This window comes from Brachycentrus maculatus, unplaced genomic scaffold (assembly GCF_059751285.1).
Source record: "Brachycentrus maculatus isolate JH-2025_06_01 unplaced genomic scaffold, ASM5975128v1 h1tg000564l, whole genome shotgun sequence".
Classification (NCBI taxonomy): domain Eukaryota; kingdom Metazoa; phylum Arthropoda; class Insecta; order Trichoptera; family Brachycentridae; genus Brachycentrus; species Brachycentrus maculatus.
This window is the reverse complement of record NW_028281307.1, coordinates 288,187-313,052: the sequence shown is the minus strand read 5'-3', so window position 1 is coordinate 313,052 and position 24,866 is coordinate 288,187. Positions and strand designations below refer to the sequence as shown.

The 24,866-nt window shown below is 33.9% G+C and overlaps 1 protein-coding gene across 6 annotated transcripts in view; it reads right to left on the bottom strand.

The window, feature by feature from the left end:
* Positions 1-13,384: 13,384 nt before the first annotated feature.
* The window catches only part of RhoBTB (Rho-related BTB domain containing), a 61,567-nt gene continuing 50,085 nt past the window's right edge, over positions 13,385-24,866 (bottom strand). For 5 of the 6 annotated variants that reach the window (XM_088273270.1, XM_088273268.1, XM_088273266.1 and 2 more), the window contains exons 11-17: positions 24,221-24,334; positions 23,160-23,330; positions 22,104-22,340; positions 19,359-19,507; positions 17,640-17,767; positions 17,070-17,205; positions 13,385-15,219 (exon numbers count right to left, since the gene is read on the bottom strand). In XM_088273270.1, coding sequence (XP_088129396.1) covers positions 17,087-17,205; positions 17,640-17,767; positions 19,359-19,507; positions 22,104-22,340; positions 23,160-23,330; positions 24,221-24,334 — 918 coding nt within the window. In that variant the 3' untranslated portion in view covers positions 13,385-15,219; positions 17,070-17,086. Of the gene's footprint in view, positions 15,220-17,069; positions 17,206-17,639; positions 17,768-19,354; positions 19,508-22,103; positions 22,341-23,159; positions 23,331-24,220; positions 24,335-24,866 lie in introns of those variants that run through there. The other variant, XM_088273271.1, reaches the window with a different exon arrangement.

The following is a 24,866-nucleotide window of genomic DNA, read 5'->3' as shown; positions in this document are numbered from 1 at the left end:
CTGGCTGGTTTTTTTTATCTTCCTCCTACCTTTGCTTTTATATTTGCGTTATGCATATAAAAGCTTTCTTATTTATTTATTGTAACTGCAGACAGTTGGTAGAATTCCATATTGAATTGTTGGGTAATATGTCCAAAATAAAACAAGGTTTGTTGGATTTAATTCTACATTTATTTATGTATATGTTTTATTTATTGTTTCGGCATTAACTTTGTGGTAAGACATGTTACAATGATTAAAGAAAACACTTCGTTTTTTACCACTTGAGTTTTATTATAGACTACATGTTTCAGAAGTTAAACTTCCATCATTCAGGTCTGTATAATAACTTATTATACAGACCTGAATGATGGAAGTTTAACTTCTGAAACATGTAGTTTATAATAAAACTCAAGTGGTAAAAAACGAAGTGTTTTCTTTAATCATTATGTATATGTTAATACGTGACGCGTTTCGTCTTCTTAGCTTTCTTATTATTACTTGTATGCATAACGTTCCAGGTGTAATTCCTGATAGTCAATAAACATTTTTAAAAATTGTTTTTTCACAGTTGAAACTTATAAGTCCCTGATCAGATATATTTATTGTTGTCAGCATCTTCGATTGCCATTATACCATCATGCTTTGCTATTTTAAGTGTAGGATTTGTGTATGTATATGACATTTTATTAGTATAAAAAAAAGTATTTATCTTCTGTATAAATGAAAATGTTCATTGGTTTAAAATCTTAAATCTCCTTGAGTAATTAACCGATTGCGTAAAAATTTTGACTCAATGTTGCATTTGATTACCCACGTTTTTATGTGATAGGTGTTTTTACCTGTGTCAGGTTAAAATGTGTCCTTCTTTTTGTTACCGCAATGGCAACACCTGTTGAACGTAACAATAACACACGCAATACTAAAAGTTGCTCATGGCAGACGTGTTCCTGGACAGGCGCTGTCAGTTTGAACTTTCAACCGCATTGATGCTTCATAGATTTGTAATATTTTCATTAAAATACTAATGAAACGTTTTACAAATGTGTGGATTTTATTTTTATTTATTTTTCATTGACCAGGCTGAGCCACGGCAATGGGTGGCCGGGAGCTGGTACTTATTAACACATTTGTTAATCAGGCAGTTTTTTCATCAACCCCAACCCTAATTATACTCAGACAGTCTGCCGCCCGACCCTCAGTATCAGTATACTAATTAATTTATTATTAGATTAAAACCAATATTTTTAGCTTTTCCACTTTTTTATTTGACCAGCGACCGGGTTTCGTCGTTACCGACATCATCAGACTGGTGATGATGACCAGTCTGATGATGTCGGTAACGACGAAACCCGGTCGCTGGTCAAATAAAAAAGTGGAAAAGCTAAAAATATTGGTTTTAATCTAATAATAAATTAAAAATGCAATTCCATCACGAAGTGTCAGTGGATAATATAAATCTATTAAAAAGTATACTAATTACAAGTAACCGCAAACTAAATTTCGATCTGTACAATGTTTTTTTGCCATCTCTCGTACTCTACCAAGAAATAAGAAAATAGAACGCTTATAAGCGTCTCCAGCTCTCCACCAACAGTATGTAAAACACACTTACGTGTTTCCCGCAAACAATGTATAAATAAAAAAATTGTATATGATTGAAGTGGTAAAAAACAAGTGTTTTCTTTAATCATTACTCAAGTGGCAAAAAACAAGTGTTTTCTTTAAACATTACTCAAGTGGTAAAAAACAAGTGTTTTCTTTAATCATTGTAACATGGCTTACCACAAAGTTAATGCCGAAACAATAAATAAAATATTCACTCAAGTGGTAAAAAACAAGTGTTTTTTTTAATCATTGTATATGATTCTACTGGATTTATTTATTTTGTCAGCTGCATAATTTGTGATAAGATTGCTTATACTCACACAGGGCAAAAGAGCTGTCACAAAAATAAATTCTGAGCCAAATAATAAAAATGTAAATGAAACACGTTTTAGTAGCATCATTTTTATTGCATCCTTTACATATCGTATCTACTCGTTCTTTACATGTCCTTATAATCTCTAGTGTTCACACATACATAATATTCAGCTGCCTAGTATAAAAATAAATAGCTACCACGATATACAATAATTTTTATTCAGTGTAGCTTTACTGTGGACAAATATAAAATACATATAATTATGTACCACTAATTTCTAGTTTCTTGTGTAATTAAAAACGACAAATACGATAAACCCTCGTCTAACGACCGCCATTGTTCATTACGATAACCAAATTCACGTATATCACAGGTTATTTTGCAAAAAAAAACTATCATCAATTAAAGATTCTAGTTAACTGGATAATAAAATAAGTTAACAGTCTTTAATGTCCATTTTATTATTACTTGTTTCAACTTTTTTGACAGTATAATACTTTGCTTAGTCGATGTTTGTACTATTAAAGTACAAATGTTATAAGAATTCCATAATGGTGGAAAGAAAGTGTGGAAATAGGATGTCTGCATCTAGTGTTGTAGTAAATACGTTAGGCTACTGTACCACGTGTTCCGGGTTCGATTCCGAGGGAGTCAAATCACTGTTTTAAAAAAAAAACTAATATTTAATTAATATTGCCCTAGATTGGTACCTGAAATGCAGGATTAATCACATTGCCTTCGTAATTGTAACAATCAAGATAATACTGTGTCAATATGATGCAGTGCCCTATGCACCATTGCATGTGAATAAGGGTTAGAAAGAAAATACAGTGGAACCTCTCATAATAAGTATAATTCGTTCCAGATTCTTACTTGTTAAGCGAAACTTTTTTTTTTGACTGGCGCAGAAGTCCCTGCTCACAAATTAATGTCGCGAAAAAGGGACTTGACCTTTCTCTGTAACTTGTTATGTGAAATGTCTCTTGAACTACTCGTTATAAGAGGTGTTCATTATGAGAGGTTCTACTGTAATTATATAACTGAATATTGCAGATTTTAAAATCACTAGTGTCACAAAGGCTTACTTCAGTTTACCTGTTCAAAACATTACATTTTACCGCACTAAAATCATTACTAAAAAAATATTTTTATATTCGAAATTTCTGAGGGCTACCAGTGACATCTCAACTAACATTTTAATCATAACAGTTGATTTTTAACAACTAAAAGAATGGTTTTCATGTTTTTTTTTTCAACGGATGATTGATAGTTTTGGACCAATTACGTTCATCCGAGGAGGGTCTACCGTAAAAGCCTGTGTAAATTTTCAAAATCCATCCAATTAAAATACATAGTATGTCGTTTCCTATCACATATTCCATCACATACGGTTACAATCTCCTTCCTTACTTTATTATAATATAATAATTGTACTCCGCATATTTGCTTTAAGATTCAAATGTTGCTCTTTATTTAAAACAGAATATTGTACAAGGGAAGATTGACATTCATTGTTATAACGGCACAAGTACCTGCTAACTGCTCACTACATCCGTTTCAGTCTAAAGCTTTTAGCACATAACTAAGATTGTGAAGATTTTAAACAATATTTGTGAATTTAGTCATTTAGAAAAAAAAAAGTATTTTAACACATTCACTTGGGAAGGTTTACTTTACTAATACATATGATCAATCATCTGACTGTAAATTTATTTATAATAATTTCTTTTTTTATCCTTGCGTGTTGTGATGCATACAAGTCAAGTCAAGTCACGCGGGTCAGTTAGGATAGGCACTGCTTTTCTACCTATACGGAAGGCACGCCCCTGATACCAGGGTAGCAATACATACTGGATATGCCTTACCAATTATTTTCTTTCACACACATACCCAACATATTTGAATCCATCCCATTTTCATAAAATGTTTTCAGTTTTTAATCTCTAGCTGCTGATTTAACAAATAAAAACCACTTCTGTTTAACCCGATGGTTGCCAGAGACGAGATATCTCGGCAAATGGCGGAGTGCCCGTATGGCCAGAGACGAGATATCTCGTCAGTACTTTTGATGACGTATTACTCCGCAGTTTTAACTCATATTGTCAATCCGTCAAAAACGGAACATACATTGCCATCAGTTGAAGTTGTCACAAAATATTTTATAAAGTTTTTAAATACTTTTAAGTGATTTATCGGTATCATTTTCAGCTGACAGTTGACAGATGTCATTAGGGCTACCACTCAAACCACTTGAAATATTGATTATTTTAATCGATTGTTTTGAACGCCAGGGGTTTTTATTTTGCTCAATTTTTTTGTGTTTTTCTTATTATTTTAAAATATTCCATTGATAAATAATAGTTGTGTGTTAATATTAAATTTAATAAAAACTTGCGTGTGCGACTTAGTGTGACAACCCTGAAAATTTGAAACTGGTTTAACTTCAAGAATAAAACTCTAACAATCGATGCGGGATATAATATTTGGTAAGTAAATTATAATTCAATAAAAACAACAACAACAAAAAAATCTTTAGACAACTTTTTTTTTTCAAAAAAATACTTGGCCTGTTGAGCACTGCGGCGTAATTTATTTGCGGCTATGAAAAGGTTAAATTAATTTGTCGGATTCTGCTGAATGAATACCCACCCGCCCCGAACTGAATGTGTTAACTCACCTTTTTTACACATTTAAGTACGGTCACGTATATCGAAATGGATTTTCGCTTTATTTATTTCAAATTATTTTTTCTGACTAGACTGGGAGATACTTTGAAAAATAAATCAATATTTTTTTAAATCTTCACAATCTGTAACCACTACTGTTTCGTATATATATGCACATATATATATATATATATATATATATATATATATATATATATATATATATATATATATATATATATATATATATATATATTATATTACATCATATAAAAATGTATAATACATACTATTTAAGATACAATAGAACTTACACCTCATATTAAAAGATGATATAGAAAAATTCAATTATGAAAAGAGTGAAATAAAGACATTCATTATCTTCATATTATTGCTGGCAGACATGTTTAAATAATAATAAGAAAAATAAAATAAAACTATGAAAATATGTATGTATATGATTGGCATATTAAAATCAAACATAGCAATCTTCAAACAAGTTTTTTTTCATAAAAACAATCGATAGTATTCTAACCATGTAAATATATATTAAGACTTAGCACTTAATGTTTGAAAATAGTCAAATTGTGATTCAAATAGTGAAAGAGCGGGTTCAAACTTAGAAATTAACTCCATAAAGTCCACAATGCTAACCACGGCACTACAATCCGATGTATTGTAGAATATCAAAACATAAGATGGAATTTAAAGATGAAGAAAATAATGCATTCCTCAAACTTCCTGAAGCTGATTTATTCCTGACCCATCTCAAAGTCCAGTGAAGCATACATTTTTAACACACCATGTTTTGCATCCTATTAAAGATAAATGTGACAAAACGATAATATAAGCCATAGGTACGGCACGCAAGCATGTGCAGCTCCTTGCGATTCGTATTTAGAGTATAGATTTTTATGTACGTATGTCAAAACAAGTTATGAAAATGTTTGTATCTTGAATTATGTTTCAATAATTAATTTGTAATCAATCTTGTGTTTCTATCTTATTTAAAATATCTTGGCAGAATGTTTATTGAAGACAGCGTTAGCTTTTGAAATGTGCTGCAAGGAAATTTTTGATTAACAACCATTGATTGAACCAACCACTAAATATAACATTACTCTAAAAAAAATATCTTTATGGTGATACCTTGATTCCAAGATTCATTTAAAGATTGCAACATTTGCTTCCAATAAACTTAAGTGTGTTTATTCAGAGGTGGAATACATTAATAAAAATACATACATAATTGCATAGATAAGACAAATAAACAGTTTTACATTTATAAATATGGGAAATATTTGAGTATAGGTACAAAATGTTGATAATGGTTTAAGCGAGATTTGTGAACAAATAATCACAAGCAAACAATTTAGAGCAAAGGTTTCCTTTTTGGTTTACCGCCCCGTGACAAAACTTCTTATTGAAGGGGGAACTATCCAGAATGTTCCCTCATAGAGAGGGGAGAGTAATAATTGTATGCTGCCCACTTCCCAGCCGTCCCAAGGTCTTCAGTGTCTCCTAGAAAACCTTTCAGCTCCAACTAGAGGGTGTTGGTGACCCGTCAGGAGCCTATGATTCAAAGCGAAGATCAGAATGCGTTCGAAACGGTGAGAATTCAAATGTTTTGTGACATTACGTTGTAAAAAAGATTGTCCACAATCAAATGGTTTTAAAATATGATTAACGGAACTGTATCCTAGACCTAAATGTTAATACATAGTACCAATGTAAAAATAGACAATGAGTTTATACTAATTTCTGATGGATAATCTTACCACGTTACTTCAGGCAATGATTAATGATATCTAATTTCTTGACGACTTTATGCCTGTTTTTATTTCCGTTTCTAAAACTATTGATTTTACAGCTGGAAACCAAATTAGTCACTCGGGTGAGATGCGGAAAAATGTTCATTAATTCTAATATCGCCTCCGTAGTGCAGTACTAAGCACATTTGTAAGTCACAGGTTCGAATTCTAGATGGGACAAAATGAACATCGGTGATTTTTCACTTATATTTATTGATTATCACCCAGGTACTTAGAGCGCAAGACGATCACCTTGCCTTTATCTAATAAACAGTGAAGATAATACTGTTGAAATGGCGCAGTACCGTAGTAAGTTATATGAATTTGTATCACAAATTCTATTGAAATATAATTCTAACATCCTAATTAAATATTAAAACATTAGAAAGTATTTTCTGAGTTTGAAATCATGATTTAGAAATAATAAAGTATTAAGTCATATCAATTCATTATAAATTTGTTTTGACTTGGCCACTCTTCGCAGTATGTTCATTATATACCATAATACCAGTAGCTAATGACCGTTGCAATTATGCTGCTAGTGATTCCACAGCATATCTCTGTATGGTTACTCCCCTGTATAGTGACAAGTGACTAGCGCATTTAACTGACATTTTAACAACAATACGGCTAGTTCAAAGAGGTGTTCACATGAAGAATTGTGTTTTTGTGACTGACGCAACAGCCACGTGTCTTGGGAATATTCAGATTGCCACCTGCCAGTCAGGTTGAGCAGTCAGGGCTAGCTGTCAAGCCAGTTCCGCGATATAATACAGCCAACTGAACAAATCGCGTTATTCAAAGTCCTGCCCTTATCCGGAATTAGACCTCGATCTGTGACTGTTTGGATTCCAGCGTACGAGTGAGTAGCGAGGGAAAAAGTCATATTTAAAATACTCCTTAATACGATCACGTTACAAGATGGTTATATACCAAGCAATTTACATTAAATTATAATATACCCTGTGTGAATAGCAGTAATTGTATTGTGTTAATATTGCTTAGGTATTACTTGTGTAAATTGTAAATAAGTTATGGAATAAACTACGTTTGGAAAAATTTATAGAATAATCTTATTTTTTCTTTATATCTAAAAACGTCTAAACTTCTCTTTCTCTGATATTACCCTAATCTAATGTACGAGTTTCAGTAAATAATATATACTCCGCAACTTCCAACTTCTCGTATAAACTATAAAAATTAGGGCTTTCTCGAGTATATATTTTAACCTTTTCATTTCACACTCGGTACTTATTGCTATGTACGGTTATATAGTAGACTAAGGATGTCTAATTTTAGTAGAAATTGAGGTTACGGGGGATCAAACTCTACCATTAAAACGGTGTCCGAAATGGGATATTTTACGAGAGCACTGCACGATATATACATAGCAATTCTAGAGACTTAACTGAAATATGACCATAACTTAAATATATACCTTCTATAAAAAGTATTTAATTAAATTAAATTCAGAATTTCTAATTTCATTATTGTGTATCTGATGTGATCTTAGTGATTCTCTTAAACACACATCATTCTATTTATGAAACTTATATTTGAAATCCAAATTGTAGTAGAATTATTAATTTTGGATGATAATGTCAGTTTTTAAAGTAAAGATTAAATAAATCATTAAATGTATTTTCTAGAGAATCACTGTGAACAAAACTGTATTCGAATTATCTATTATTCAATCAATTATTAAAAATTTGAAAGTCTGCATTTATTCAAGAAAAGATTACGAGAAAAAGCATGAACAAATTGCAGCTGAAAACTATAACATCTTTTAACATCAGAATAATCACTGAAAGTCGAGGGAGAATGAATTTGCATAAAAAATACTTTAAAAAAACATCACCAAGAAAACCTAGACTTGATCCGCCCGTCATAACCCAATTTTCTAATCCTAAAAATACGAGAGTTTCGGTGAAAAACCTACTCTAAATATTTGAAATACGCACTAATTAATTATTGATAAAAGGCAGAAAAAGAGTAAGTTAATACGCAGTGCATTTTCAGGAGTTTTTTTTAGCATTTTAAACTTAATTTAAATTACAAATACATTTAGAAGCGATAGAACTTATCAAATAATTGAAGACAATGTTATTTAATATTATGTACATCTCATTAGGAATGCCATGGAACAAAAATCAACTCTGAATTTATCACTCGGTTTTAGAAAATTGAGTTGTGGAACAGTGAGGTAGATTGTGAAAAGTATGACATAAAATGCAGATTTAAACACTCTGAATCATCCCGTTACTGGCAAAAAACTTTTAGAAAAACAACATTGTTAGGTTAAATTTAATTAACAAACTATTTTGGTTAATATTCAAATATTACATGAAACCTTGAATCACAAAATAAGAGTTGAAAATGGAACAAAATGGCTTCAAAATTTGTCATGTCCCAACCAGGAATTTAGCATACTTTGTTATGATGTCACCACTGTTTTTGTTTTTTAACTGGCAGCACAGTACAATTTTGAAATTTGAGGTTGGAATACATTAATTATTGTTTTTCTTTTCTTTTCAGAAATTCGACTTTTCAATGTTGTCAAACACTTTTCATTCATGGGAAGGAATTATTTTTGGCATTTTTGTGCTACAAAATAAAATAGAAAAAATAACGTTATAGATTAAGTAACCTGATACTTTTCGTAACAGCTACACTAAATACGTTCTTAGTAAAATATTAAGTATTTTTTTTTGCATTACAGCCTGACAAAGTTATATGCAGAAAGAAAATAATATATGTACTTTATCATTTGAGTAATCTTCTATTTGTGCATTTAGCACATTTTCGTGGTTTTATTTTGAAGATTTTTTCCTTTATTACAACATCGTTGAAAATAATGTAAGTATAATTTAAAAACAGTATTTACGGCAAGTGCCGTGGCATAGTTGGGTAGATGCTCAACTGCGAAACTGGCGTCGCGGGTTCGATTCTCGCCAATTGCAAAATGAATTCAAGAAAATTTATTTTCAATTGGTCCGGGTGTTTGTGATGATTTTTTAAATTTACCTTCCCCATCCTTACTACCGTACCTGTAGACAAGCCTCTAAAATAGACGCTTTGCCGGTAATTCCTTTCAAAAAAATATTATATGTATTAAAAATTATACTATTTCAAAGGATTGTGTTTTTTATTTATTAACATAATCTACTGATGCCATTACTATTTGGGTATTTCAAGTTTTTTTAATCCTGAATTTTTTGCCAGTAAAATGAAATGATCTCCGGACTCGGAATATTGTTTTTGTTCCATGATTTTCCAATTTCATCAGTCTATCAATAAAATATAAAGAGATCATTAGTAGTATATAAAGACGGATAATCTTATATATATATAATTTCATCTAGCATATAAGGTTTTTCTCTTTACTTAGTGATCTCAAGTAAAAGGCTCACCGTTTGGATGTCCTCTCAAAATTGACATTCTCTTTAGATATTTAATTACATTTTACGGGATGAATACATCTTTTCTTACGCAAGTATATATATTTAAATCTTATAAATTGCCAGAAGATAAAATGGTGCATTTCAAATGAGTTATCAAAATAAAATAAAAATTTAAAGTCACTCAACTAAACTAAAACATCACACTCATTTAAAGATACTAAGTTGGTACATGCTACAAACGTAAAATGGAGTTGCATTTACATTTGCAAACAACAAATTCGCAAAGCCGCGACTGTCAAACGGTGTTTCAAATTTCGACTTAAACAAATATGTTGCTACATAGTTGGTTGCTGTAAGAAATCACGGTTAAATTTCATTCAATTGTAGGGTAATATATCCAAAATAAAACAAGGTTTGTTGGATTGAATCGAATTGAACACTGTGTTTGATAATATCCTAAGAAGATGAAACGCGTCACATATTAACATATACATAAATAAATGTGGAACTCAATCCAACAAACCTCGTTTTATTTTGGCAATATTACCCAACAATTCAATATGGAATTCTACCAACTGTCTGTAGTTACAATAAATAAATTTCATTCATTGCCATTTTTCTGGGTTACGATTACGGCGTCCGTTATCAGAGCTGATTTCCTTATGACGCATCGCACAATAACAAGAAAAATGCTGTTTATAAGAGAGATATAAGGTTGGTAGAGAAATGATTCACATATTTAATGATGGCATGTTATCTGTGTGCGCCAATACCCATTTACTTTTGTGTCAGATCTTCCTATACGAGAAAGAGATGAAATTATATGACGACTTCAAACTAGAAGGGAATGCTAATACCTATGTGCGTTTTTAACGCTGTACAATAGGCACAAAAGCTTTTTGTACACTTTTGCTGTCATTTAAAAACTAACTTTTAAGAAATCTATGCAGGTACATCATATTTACAAAAATTAAATCATCTAACAAATGAATCGCCTCTGCGGTACAGATTAGAGTTGTAAATAGCAACATATTGTTTAAAATCAAATTAATATTCGAGAAAAAGTACGTCATGAGGATCTTTTTTTTTAATACATATAACTAAATGTACAAATTATCCAAGAATATAGTATTAAATTCTAAAAAGTTTTTTAAAAATTAATTTTATAATATATATGTAATTTCATATAAGGCAATAAATTTTCGCAGTGTTTGACATTATACGCTCATTTAATTCTTTTAATAAATAGATTGCTTTGAAAGTGGGTCTTCAAAAATGTTCTATTTAAAGTCAGGCATGAAAATGGCAGATTGCGAATTAATGGGTTTATAAACTGTGAACCCAGAAAACTTTTATGCTATAAAATTTTATATAAATCATTGCAAAATACTTTCTATTTGTTGCGAATTATTAAATCTCAACTAAAAGAGTTTCATTTATTGTTTCAGCATTAACTTTGTGGTAAGACATGTTACAATAATTAAAGAAAACACTTCGTTTTTTACCACTTGAGTTTAATTATAGACTACATGTTTCAGAAGCTAAACTTCCATCATTCAGGTCTGTATAATAACTAAAATATAAAATATAAAATTGTTCTATAAATAAGGATAGGGGGAAAGTAAGGGGAAGGGGTTAGTCAAGGAACGGAGTTTGAAAACAAAGGAAAAATTGAAAGCAATGGCGAAGAATTTTGAAACAATATATTATTTAATAAATTATTATTAGAATTCAGGTTTTTTTGTATTTCTAAATTTTCAAGATAATTCATAATTTGGCCTTTATATGGAACAAGGTGTAATAATTTTAATTTATGGGAGTGAAATGAGTGATTAGTATCTATTATATGATTTGCAAATTCCGAAAAATAATTACTAACAAGACCGCTTTGATGTTCTTTGATTCTAATCTTTAAATTTCTCGCAGTTTGGCCAATATATTTTCTATCACAATCTCCACACGAAATTTCATAAACACCACTTTTTTGTAATAAATCAATTTTAGATTTTGAGTTATCGAGGATTTTATGTAAATTATTATTTGTATAATATGCAGGTTGGATATGGGAGGGTAAGATTTTCGAAATATTTTTAGTTATTGAACCCGTATATAAAATTTTTCGCCAAGATTTATTTTTTATTGAATCATTATTAGGTGCTGAATATATGTATTTTTTGGTAAAATTATTTTTAATTTTATTTTTTAACATTTTATCTATTAGCGCGCAATTATACCCGTTGTTTTTTGCTATTAGTTTAATTGTGTTTAATTCACGATTATAATTTGAGTTACTGAGGGGGATATTAATTAGTCTATTTAATAATGAATGGAAACTGGCCATTTTATGTGAAATGGGATGAATGGAATCAGCTGGAATGACTAGTCATTCCAGCTGATTCCATTCATCCCATTTCACATAAAATGGCCAGTTTCCATTCATTATTAAATAGACTAATTAATATCCCCCTCAGTAACTCAAATTATAATCGTGAATTAAACACAATTAAACTAATAGCAAAAAACAACGGGTATAATTGCGCGCTAATAGATAAAATGTTAAAAAATAAAATTAAAAATAATTTTACCAAAAAATACATATATTCAGCACCTAATAATGATTCAATAAAAAATAAATCTTGGCGAAAAATTTTATATACGGGTTCAATAACTAAAAATATTTCGAAAATCTTACCCTCCCATATCCAACCTGCATATTATACAAATAATAATTTACATAAAATACTCGATAACTCAAAATCTAAAATTGATTTATTACAAAAAAGTGGTGTTTATGAAATTTCGTGTGGAGATTGTGATAGAAAATATATTGGCCAAACTGCGAGAAATTTAAAGATTAGAATCAAAGAACATCAAAGCGGTCTTGTTAGTAATTATTTTTCGGAATTTGCAAATCATATAATAGATACTAATCACTCATTTCACTCCCATAAATTAAAATTATTACACCTTGTTCCATATAAAGGCCAAATTATGAATTATCTTGAAAATTTAGAAATACAAAAAAACCTGAATTCTAATAATAATTTATTAAATAATATATTGTTTCAAAATTCTTCGCCATTGCTTTCAATTTTTCCTTTGTTTTCAAACTCCGTTCCTTGACTAACCCCTTCCCCTTACTTTCCCCCTATCCTTATTTATAGAACAATTTTATATTTTATATTTTAGTTATTATACAGACCTGAATGATGGAAGTTTAGCTTCTGAAACATGTAGTCTATAATTAAACTCAAGTGGTAAAAAACGAAGTGTTTTCTTTAATTATTGTAAAAGAGTTTCAGAGGTATTTCCAAAAAAAATAAATCACTGTTATAAACATATCAGTATTGCTTACATTTGCTTTTATTCTTCACAAACTGCATACATACATAACTAACTAACTAACCATCACACCGCTTCTCCGTAGGGGCAGACAAGGAGAATAGAACGCCATACCACTATGTCTTTGTAAACATTTTTCACCTCTTCCACTCATGCATTTCCTCATACATACCCGCCGATTATTTTGACTCATAATCTGACCACTTTCAAGTATTCGACATACCTGAACATGCCAAGTTTTTCTCGGTCTTTCTCCGCTCCTTTTTCCAACTACATTCGCCATATAATTTATTTTACCATTCTTTCCTCACTCTTTGGTTCCACATGCCCAAATCACCTCAACACAACTTTCTTAATTTTATCGATAATCCTTTCCTTATTTCATCATGCATCCTTTTTGCCGCACATTCGTCGGAGGAATCGCATTTCGGGTATCGAAAATATCGGGTAACTGCATACTCATATTAAACGTAAAATATTTTTAAGGCTATAAATGTTAATTTACAATCATCAATTTTAATACCTGACCCCAATAATTACAAGACACAATATTTAGTTCACCTAACTTATTAAAAAATTGCTCTTGTCTGCACAGTACTAAGAATAAGAATTCACTTATAAGAATCTCAATGTCAACCGATGAAATATGGGGTAACTTAGAATTAATAAAAGCCACTTACAAAATGACAAAATATGGACGCTTTTTTATGATAAAAACGCGAGAAAATAATCCTTAATCCTAGGAATATAAAAGATACAAATAATCTTAAGTCCTGGATCCTTACTTTAAATATATCTTAACTGATAATAATGAATACACCAATCACAAAATTGTTTCATTTATACAAAAATTATGAGTCTAATCTTCTTGAGCCTGCCTTAATACAAATTCATTTCAGACTCATTGAGAGTTGGGAGAATTTTACTTGTTAAAAATGCAATATAACAAATAATCATTATTATAAAATACTTAGTTTGCGATAAAAAGCAAAGTGGGCCATTTAATGCAATATCGATTGAGTCATCTCATAAAAAACTTCCGTTTTTGTACATAAATTTGAACCTGCTAGTAAATGAGTCCTTCCAAACTAAACTGTATCTGTAGATTGGGTTCTTTCGAACTATACCTGTATCTGGAAGGTGAGTTGTTCCAAACTAAACTGTATCTGGGGATTGGGTTCCAAACTATACCTGTATCTGGAAGGTGAGTTGTTCCAAACTAAACTGTATCTAGGGATTGAGTTCTTTCAAACTGTACCTGTATTTGAGAGGTGAGTTCCCCCAAACTAAACTGTATCTGAGGATTGAGTTCTTTCAAACTGTACCTGTATTTGAGAGGTGAGTTTCTCTAAACTAAACTGTGTCTGAGGATCGAGTTCATTCAAACTAAACTGTATTTGAAGAATGAGTTTTTTTCACAATACCATTTAAAAAAAATACTGATTTTGTGATCAATTGAAATGATAAAACTGGTAGAAAGTTGGAGAAATCTACTATCCTATGGGTTGAAGGGAGAAAATTAAAATTTCAATAATGTACACAGGGAACAATTGCAAATACACATCGTTTATCTGCGTCATTTAGAAGACGTTAGTACAATCGGCACTTGTTTAACCCATTGATATGTTTTGGTAATAATTTTTAAATTATTCAGGAAACAGAAGTAATTTATGAGGCAACTTAATATTCATATGTATATTTAAAAAAAACTGTTAGTAAACTATTCAAATTTCAACATAAATATTGCAATGAAGAAAAATTACACATATATATTTGATTGCATTTAAAATACAAACAAACTGGCGTAGTGCACTCCAAAGCCTTTTGAAAATTATTTGAAAAGCGGTAATAATTTTTATCACTTTGTCACGCGTTGATCCGCCGTGACATCTTCATTACATCCTTCTTACATTTCATCGAATGTCATCAACTTTCCCCCTTAGCGAAGGGAATATAGGGAATCTCATTTCCACGCGTCGTTTGGAGAGTGTGGTGCGACGGCAGTTCAAGTGTAGAGTTGGAACACAATCAGTATTGTGAAGATAGAGCAGATGAAGCCGAGAAGAACGGGCAGGATGACCACAAACCTCAGGGATCTGAAGAGAAAAGTAAAAAAATTAACAAATTAAAAATAAATTGCAAAAGATCGGTTGCAGGGTGTGCGGGAAAACTATTTTTTGTCTCTAAGCGCCCTGAAGACTACTAACTAACTAACCGACCATCACGCCGCTTCTCCGCATGGGTAGGCAGAGAGAATAGAACGCCACACCACTCTGTCCTTACAAACATTATTCGCCTCTTCCACGTTCATGCATCTCCTCATACTTACCCGCTGATTGTTTTGACTCCTAACCTGACCACTTTCAAGGAATTGGCATACTTGATTGTGCCAAGTTTTTCTCGGTCTTTCTCTGCTCATTTTTCCAATTACATTCGCCTCATAAATTTGTTTTATCGTTCTTTCCTCACTCATTCGTTCTACATGTCCAAACCATCTCAACACACCTTTCTTGATTTTATCGATAATGCTTGTCTCAGCTTTGCATTCCTTCCTTATTTCACTATTCGAACATCTATCATACATCGTTTTGTCGCACGTTCTTCTGAGAGATCGCATTTCGACTGCATTCAGTCTACTTTCATCCTTCTTTTGCCAACTCCATGTTTCACTTCCATACATTAGGGTCAGAACGAGGACTCCGCTGAAGACTACATTTGACCTAATGATAGAATGATTATTCTGAAACTGATTGGTAGTGATGCAGAAAGATGATTCAAAGTAGTATTACACAAAGTAAATGATGAATGATAAGGAGAGTGTTACAGTCAGTAAAATTTACAATTTTTACATCACCACTATGACAAATTGATTTTTTACAGAGGCAGTTGCCACTGATGGTGAATCAGGAGAATTTTCAGTATGAGATCAATTTTACTGACATGTGGCAAATGCCAAGATCGACATAGCCCAACTTTATCATGTAGCTATACAAAATGATATTTCCACATATCGCTCACACACTTTTCAAGAACGTCATAAATCAAAAAACTTTATTTTTCAGGAGAACATTTTTAAAGTTATAAAATATAATACAATGTTTTAAAAATAAATATCAAGCCACTTATTGAACTTTTTACTGTGCAACAGATCTTTTGAGGTTAAACCTGAAGGTTTTTTCTCCATTTGAAAAATATTTAGTACATTTAAAAAAATAATTAAACAATACCTTTTCTTCAAAATGCAAAAACAACACTTTCTGCCTTGTAGCCGGTAAATATTAAGTTAAAAATATGCCTGTTTTGCTCGGATATAGTACATTTTCTGGGCATTCCGAAAACATGCACAACTGAAAATTGGTGATTTTTGATTTGTGACGTTCTTGAAAGAAGTGAGCGATATGTCAGTAATTTTTGCTAGATTTTAAGCAAAAATTAATAATAATTTGTACCCTGGCCAGAGAGATTGAGGTTTAAATTTTGGATGCTACATTGTTATTAACTGATGCCAAACATGCAATAACATAAGTGATATCAAAAGTTTAAAAAAAACCTTCATAAATACAAATGTTTATCGATATATTTGTCAATTTTCATTTTATCATACAGATTATTGTTCTTCTTCTTGGAGTGCTAGCTGTCACACTACCGGTTTGGAGGTCGTCCAGGTGGTCTGGATTCTCTTAAAGAGGAATTCGGGCCAGTCTGTTTTCTTTCATTCTATTGATATTTACTTGCTTATTATGTACAAGGTTTAAAGACCATTAAGTAGATTTTTGTATCGGGAGCTTGTCAGCATTTTCTGATTGCTGGAAGGAAACCACGTTGCGCTCCTCAGGAGAAGGCGGACTGATGACTGACACCAACAGACCTTTCGTTCCACTAGAAGAAGGTTGGGCATTTTGTGTCCTAGCATGGTTCCATATTTTCCATATTTTCATCTTGTTACCTGGTATAAGGCTGTTGTCAGGGGCTGTCAGAATTGTCAACCTCTAGCACACGGGGCACCACGGGTGCTACGGGCGGAGTGCCCGGGAACAGGCTGCTCGACACATCAGGCGTGGACTCCGTGCGCTTGTTCCTACCTGCAACACATCACATATTTGATTTGATTACGCATTTTTATCTATTGTTGCGCGGTATGATCGATAATCCTGAAATTATCCGGAACTGGTCTGTATGTTCCCGATAGTTACCTAAGACAGCGTCAACATAGATTGTTTTACATTTCTATACACAGGACCAACCTGCCGATGGTTATACCTGTAGGAAGAGCTACCGCTATGTTGAACAATATCACCTTGGATATTGACCTGTTCCATGTGTCCGAAGGAGTTTTCCGAAGCGGGATTCTTCTACACCTTTAAGTCTTCTTGCTTACTTTTAATATATACGCCTTGAATATTGTTTGTTATGTATGTATATATTAATTTTTTATTGTTGAATAAATTGAAATTGAATATAACTCCCACAGGGTCAACCGTCAGGCTAGACAGATAGAAATCAAAGAGATACTAACAGCACCACGCCGCGAAACAGAGACAGCTGGAGTTGGCCGGAGTGTTCTGTCTCCTTTTGACGCTTGGTTCAGCGAGGCGGTTTCTCTCATTGCAACACTTCTGATAGTAATCGTAGTCCTTCAAATACCTGCGGAAAAATAAATAAATTTAACAACAAAATGACAAAAGATATATAAAAACTAAAAACTAACTATCACGCCACTTCTCCACAGAGGTAGGTAGAGAGAATAGAATGCCACACCAATCTATCTTTGGTATGTGGTTAACCCAACAGCATACCAGCTGCCATGTCTTGGCAGCTAACAATATTTTATATTCACATATCAGCTGTGGTTTAAGCGACGCCTCTGTCCGTGGATAGTTTATATTATAAAGTTGCTTTATTGTGATTTTGCAAAATCAGTAAAGAAAACTTTTGGTAATGCATTATTTCTTATTTTTTTTATACAAATTTAGTAATGGCACTTGATTAAAGACATCTCAGTAAAGATATATCAACTAATATCAGGTTAAATTCAAAACCTTACATCCCAGGCGTAACGTTTTACTGAGTTATGCTTTCTTGTCAATTTATCACATTTTTGATCCAGATATTCAATAAAATATGTTAGTAATAGTTATATGTACCATATTAATAAGTAAAATAGTAATTTTATGTTTATAACTCGGTTGAATTGGAACGCTTTTGATGCTTCTAAAGTATGAGTCACATGTGAGCGTTGGACTGATTTATACCACAAAAATCAATCCATTTAGTGCATGCTACCTTTTTCTGCAATTAAATATTATTTCTACGTTTGTTCTTGTTTAATCAGGTGCAAAATATAAGTGCGTCATTGTTTGACAAACCTTCCCTCCGGGCGGGGCAATTTTTTTACTTTCAGGAATACATTCAATTAGTATATTTGTATGCATATTTTTAGAAAAGTGTGTGGATGGGTTAAAACAAAAATTATTACTAGGGTATTTAAAGGGTAATTTTTTTAACTATTTTGTTTTTGGCAACACTGATTTTGACAGCTCACGAACGTTTCATGTTTTGTGAACATATGTCGAACATATTCAGTTTGGTCTATAATGTAACCATGAATCGTCTTACAAACAAACAAAGCTTGCAAATCATTGAATTTTATTATCAAAATGCGTGCTCTGTTAAGAAAATTAATCAATTTTATGGTCAGTTTAATCGACCCACTGAAGCGGCTATTCGGGCTATTGTGACTAAATTTCGCACCAAATTTACATTGTTGGACATTAAACCGCCAATATGCTTTTTTTATGGGGCTATGTTAAGGCTCATGTCTATACTAATAAGCTCGCTTCGATTGACGCATTGGAAGATAACATTGAAGCATTGGAAGATAACATTGAAGCATTGGAAGATAACATTGAAGCATTGGAAGATAACATTGAAGCATTTATTTGTGAGATACCGGCCGAAATGTTGGAAAATGTATGCCAAAATTGGACTAAGAGGATAGACCATTTCAGGCGCAGCCGCGGTCAACATTTGAATGAAATAATCTTCAAACATTAAATTATATAGATCGTACTATCGATTCAAATAAAGATTTAGGTTATGTGTTTTTTTTTGAGAAAATTTCCTATAGAAATTTCCCAAAAAATCACCCATTAATTATGGAATCTCATTTCAAACATTACTGAACTAGTTTTCGTATTAGTAAATACAAAATGCATATAAATAGCAATATAGTTACCAAACAGGTGGCCATCGGTTCTCGCTCAGGTACTCCTGGTTATCAGGATGCAGCAGCTTGACAGAGCGCGGCGACATCTTGCACAGGCGATTGTAGTTGACGCACAAGTGGTTCATGCACCACTCCGCCAAGTAGTGGGCGTTGTGAAGCTACAAGAAATAAATTTAATTAAAAAAAGAGGGAATTTGCTCAGAACAATGTATATCAGGTAGTACATGTACATTGAGAATATCAAGATATATGTATTAAATGTTTCAACAGAGACTAAATTGCAAAGAATGATTACGTGTTATGTTTGGTTAGTACTTCTAAAAGCATTTGAATCGTGGACCCTCAAGGTCAGTACTATGAACCGGTTAGAAGCATGTGGCTACATCATAAAATGCTACACATTCCTTGGACCGATCAATGTAAATGTGCTCCAAAGATCAAGAGTAGGAACACAGTTGCTGACTGATATCAAGGTCCGGAAGGTGTCCTATCTGGGGCATGTGCTTAGAGGAGAGAAGTACAAGCTATTGCACCTAATAAAAGACAAAATAGAGGGTCGATAGGGTGTGGGCAGGAGACAGATCTCCTGGCTCCGGAATGTATGAGATAGGACAAGGATCAGAACCGTTGAAGCGCTGTTTAGAGCTGCCCGAGACAAGGATAGTCTCTCAAGTGATAGTCGACGTCAGAGAGAACTGACATGACACACACAGAAGAAGAATATATCATGATATACAGCTTGTCAATTTAGAGTAGAAAATATTAAAAGTGGAACTACGAAATTTGTAGACTAGCAACACCAATATTTAATTGTCAAAAGTATCAAACACATTTTGTTTAGCGTCGGCGTACGAGTTTTCATGTGATATTGATATTTAAATTGGCTTTATGTATTTTAAAAAATTCACTAATTATAAAAACTATTATCAACATGAATAAAACAATAAAAAGTGGCACTAGGGAGGTAATTTTTAACGTTTTTCAACGTTGTTTGGAAGAATGTAAAGCCGAAAATATCTCAATGGATATAACGGACGTTTATAGGCAAACTTCCAAGATGTTTTGAAGTTTTTGCTATTTATTTTTAATTCTGTAATACTTTGAAATGATATATAGACAATGTTGCTTGAAAACACTTGAAAATTACTTTTTATTTGAGATTATGTTTACATGCTGTTTTGACAGTTCTCTTTAAGCATAATGACACTGTAAATGCAGAACACTGTAAACGATATATAAAAAAAATATCTTTAAAACACGAGGAATGTCACCGTCTACATGAAACCACCTTATATTATATTTAAAGTTACATGTTATTATTTTTTTCTACGAACTCGTGTTAAAAAACATTAACAATTCTATCTTTACTGTATGTTTCGATAATAACAATATTTTACTATTAAGTTATGTTTGTATGTTATTTATTGTATTTCATTTAATTTTGAGATCAGTGGGTACCTATCTATATTGCAATGAAAAAATATTTTTGTGTAGTTAATATTTTACAAAATTGTAGGATACACAGCTTTACATTTCCAGCATGTGTTCTATTTTAGTATTGCCATTTAAACAACAGTGGCGCCCTCCCTTGTTTTCTACTCTTTATTGACAGACTGTAACAGCTATATTTTATATATTATGTGCAGAAGAAAAGAAAAATTATTCTCATATAATTAATTTTTATAATCTTTTTCGTAGTTAACAATTTGTGTAATGATTGGTTTGCTTCTGTCATGGCCAGTCTCTACCTGTCTCTATGAAGGCCTGCGTGTAGGTGCCGGATGGCGCACGCCTGCACTGCAGCTACAAGAGAGGGGACTCACCTTGACGGGCTCCAGCAGGCGTGGAGGTGCCGGATGGCGCGCCCCTCACTGCAGCTACAAGAGAGGGGACTCACCTTGACGGGCTCCAGCAGGCGTGGAGGTGCCGGATGGCGCGCGCCTGCACTGCAGCTACAAGAGAGGGGACTCACCTTGACGGGCTCCAGCAGGCGTGGAGGTGCCGGATGGCGCGTGCCTGCACTGCAGCTACATTAGAGGGGGCTATTGAAAGCTGTCCTACCGCATGCCCAGATCTGATACAGAAGTATCTAGGCTTCCTGACAGATCTGCTCTTGCTAAGAATTTTTTTTTTTTAACTAAGTTGCGAAATTTATTGAAAATGTGAAACAATATAAAATTGTATCCCGAATTAACTGTGAATTTACATTTAAAAGCTTTCAATATACCTGTCACTGCCAATCTAAATAAATACTAGATTGTAAGTCCATCACCAAATTTTCTAGAAGTACCCCAGTGTAGGCAGTGAAAGGGATTAGTGTTAAATTAGTGTTTAATTAGTCAGCTAGATCCGATTCTGACTCGACGTTGGCCAGTACACAGACGCCCACAACCCCGACCAGCACAGCAGAAAGACACGGAACAGTGCAAAGAGGGGGCTCACCTTGACGGGCTCCAGCAGGCGTAAAGGGCCTGCGTGGAGGTGCCGGACGGCCTGCACTGCAGCTACACGAGAGGGACCTCACCTTGACGGGCTCCAGCAGGCGTGGAGGGCCTGCGTGGAGGTGCCGGATGGCCTGCACTGCAGCTACACGAGAGGGACCTCACCTTGACGGGCTCCAGCAGGCGTGGAGGGCCTGCGTGGAGGTGCCGGATGGCCTGCACTGCAGCTACACTAGAGAGGGCTCTTGATGGGCTACAGTAGGTGTGGAGGTGCCGGATGGCCTGCACTGCAGCTACACTAGAGGGGGCTCACCTTGACGGGCTCTAGCAGGCGAATACAGGCGTGCAGGGCCTGCGTGGAGTCGCCGCCCGTGGCCAGGTGCTGGATGGCGCGCGCCTCCAGCAGGCTGACGAGGCGCGGCAGGCACAGGCGGTTGGCGAGCTCCAGGGCGGGCGGGCAGCCGGCGCTGCGCAGCGGGGGCACCCAGTCGCAGTACAGGAAGCAGAGCAGCTTGTGGAACGTGTGCCAGCGCACGCCCGGGAACGGGATCTGCCAACCGACCGCAACAATCAACTTGGCACAAATCTCATTCGCACATCGGCTGTCCAAACTCAAAACACAATAAGGGACATTTTTTTGTAGTGCGTTTTTTTTTGCATTTTCGGACTAAGTACATTCTACTTAGTCCAGAAATGCAAAAAAAAGGACTACAAAAAAATGTCCCTTACTGTGTTTTAAGTTTGGACAGCCGACATATAGTGAGCTATGAGTGAGGTCATTGCATTATACCCATTATGAGGTCAAGGGATATTGCATCTCTTAGGCCACTGTGACCATATTAGGTCTATTGTACCCATACTAACTAATTTAAATATAGCCATACTCATACTAAATTGCATTGGTTGGCTGGAAGACGTTGGAAGGCATATAAACGCAGTTTTATTTTTATTGTAACTTACACAAAGGCAAGGTGATCACTCCCGCACTTCAAGGACTAGTCCAGGGTGATATTAAATAAATATGAGAGGGTGATATTAAATAAATATAAGAGTAAAATAACTAATATTTATTTTCACCCCCCTGGGAATCCAACCCAGGACCTCCGGCGCGGTAGCTAAACACGCTAACCATTACACTAAGAGGCGGACAGTCAAAAGAAAGAACATTAATTTTATTAAACAAGGTATTTAACTTTGGTCCACCAGTGATTTGGTTCAAACTTATTTTGAATACAATGGTGAAATAAACAAATATTTGCATAAGGATTCGCTTCAAATGCAAAAATGAAAGTCAGCATTAACTTGTTAAGAATTTTTGAAATTGGATGGAACACTGATTCCCGCCCCTATAAATAGGTCCCCCACTTACGATCTTGGCAGTGCTCTCGCGGAAGTGGCCGCGGAACATGGCTCCCATGGGGTCGCAGCGCGCGGCGAGGATGGCCTTGTGCGCCGACTGCTTGCCGTCCTCCAGCTCAAACACCACGTCCGAGAACAGCCCCCGGTCGATGCACAGCTCCTGGAGCTTCATCCTCATGGTCTGCGCACATATACATCTTCAAGTAACATACGTCAGAGGCAATAGGGCATTTTTACACACTTTCCCGTACTGATTAACCAAAAATTACACATGATCCAAAGTGGGATACCAAAAGATCCCAGTTCATATTTGTATGGAAATCGTAGTACGCAGCTTGGACTCCCCGTCAGCTGAGTCACAGATTTCAGTCCTTTCCAGCTCGCCGCCAAGAACTGACTGACGGCGACCATTCGATAAGCAACAGACCGTAAATCAGATCAAACGACAGCAGAGTAATCTAATTGTCTCTCTCTCTATCCTTGTGGTAATACCACATTTATTAGAGTGAAAGAAATAAGATGTTGCTAGCAGACAAAAATTAACATGCTAATATTTAAGTACGTATATCTCACAGAAACGGCTGATTGTGCTTTTAATCGAAGACGATATTTTGAAACATTTAGAGATTATCAATTTTAAAAATAAAAAAGGGAAAATTTTCTCTTATATTATTTTTAGGATTACAAAACAATATGTAGTAAGTAGCTCGTATAATACCAAAGTTATCAAATTAAAATTCATATGTGGGGAATCTCAATGCCCTGTTAGAGCCGGCTAGGTTAAACAAGTAGCCGGAATCAATGCCAGAGGCGGCCATTTGCCGGATATAAACGAGGTTTTTACACCTAAATAAAATGAATTATAATGATATCAATGAAACATATAAATTGTATGCTGAGATCTTCTGAATTACTGAATTGTTCAACAAACAAATCAATTACCCCACTCAATGGCTCACACTATACTATATAGATGTATTCAAAACTTAAGGATTTTGTCCAACTTTGGTAAAAAGCAACATTTTTTTTTAAAGACATGACAATAAATACAAGGGTCATTTGAATACTCACCGTGGCATAGAGTTGCTTGGCTTCGTCGCTCATCACCTGTTGACTGTTCTGTATTGCAGTCAGTAACTTACTCAAGTGACTCAGTTCCAGAAATTCTGCAGCTTGACGAATTTCCTACAATAATGTATTGCAAACTTTAGATCTTTCCTACAATAACGTATTACAAACTGTAGATCTTTCATACAATAACGTCCGCATTTGTTCGCCTCCGTGGTGTAATGGTCAGCGTGTTTAGCTACCGTTCTGGAGGTCCCGGGTTCGATTCCCAGGGGGGGTGAAAATAAATATTAGCGATTTCACACTGTACATAATATTTATTTAATATTACCCTGGACTGGTTCCTGAAGCGCAAGAGTGATCGCCTTGCCTTCGTATAAGTAATGATCAAGATAACACTGCGTCAATTCGATGCAGTGCCCTATGCACCATTGGGTGCGGATATGGGTTATAAGTAAGTACAATAACGTATTGCTAACTTTAGATATTTCCTACAATAACGTATCGCAAACTTTAGATCTTTCCTACAGTAACGTATTGCAAACTTTGGACCTTTAAAAATATATATATTTAGATAAGAGTATTATTTGATCACGGTACAAGCCAGTCTGATAATATTGGTTATGTGAACACATTGTTTGCGGAAAAC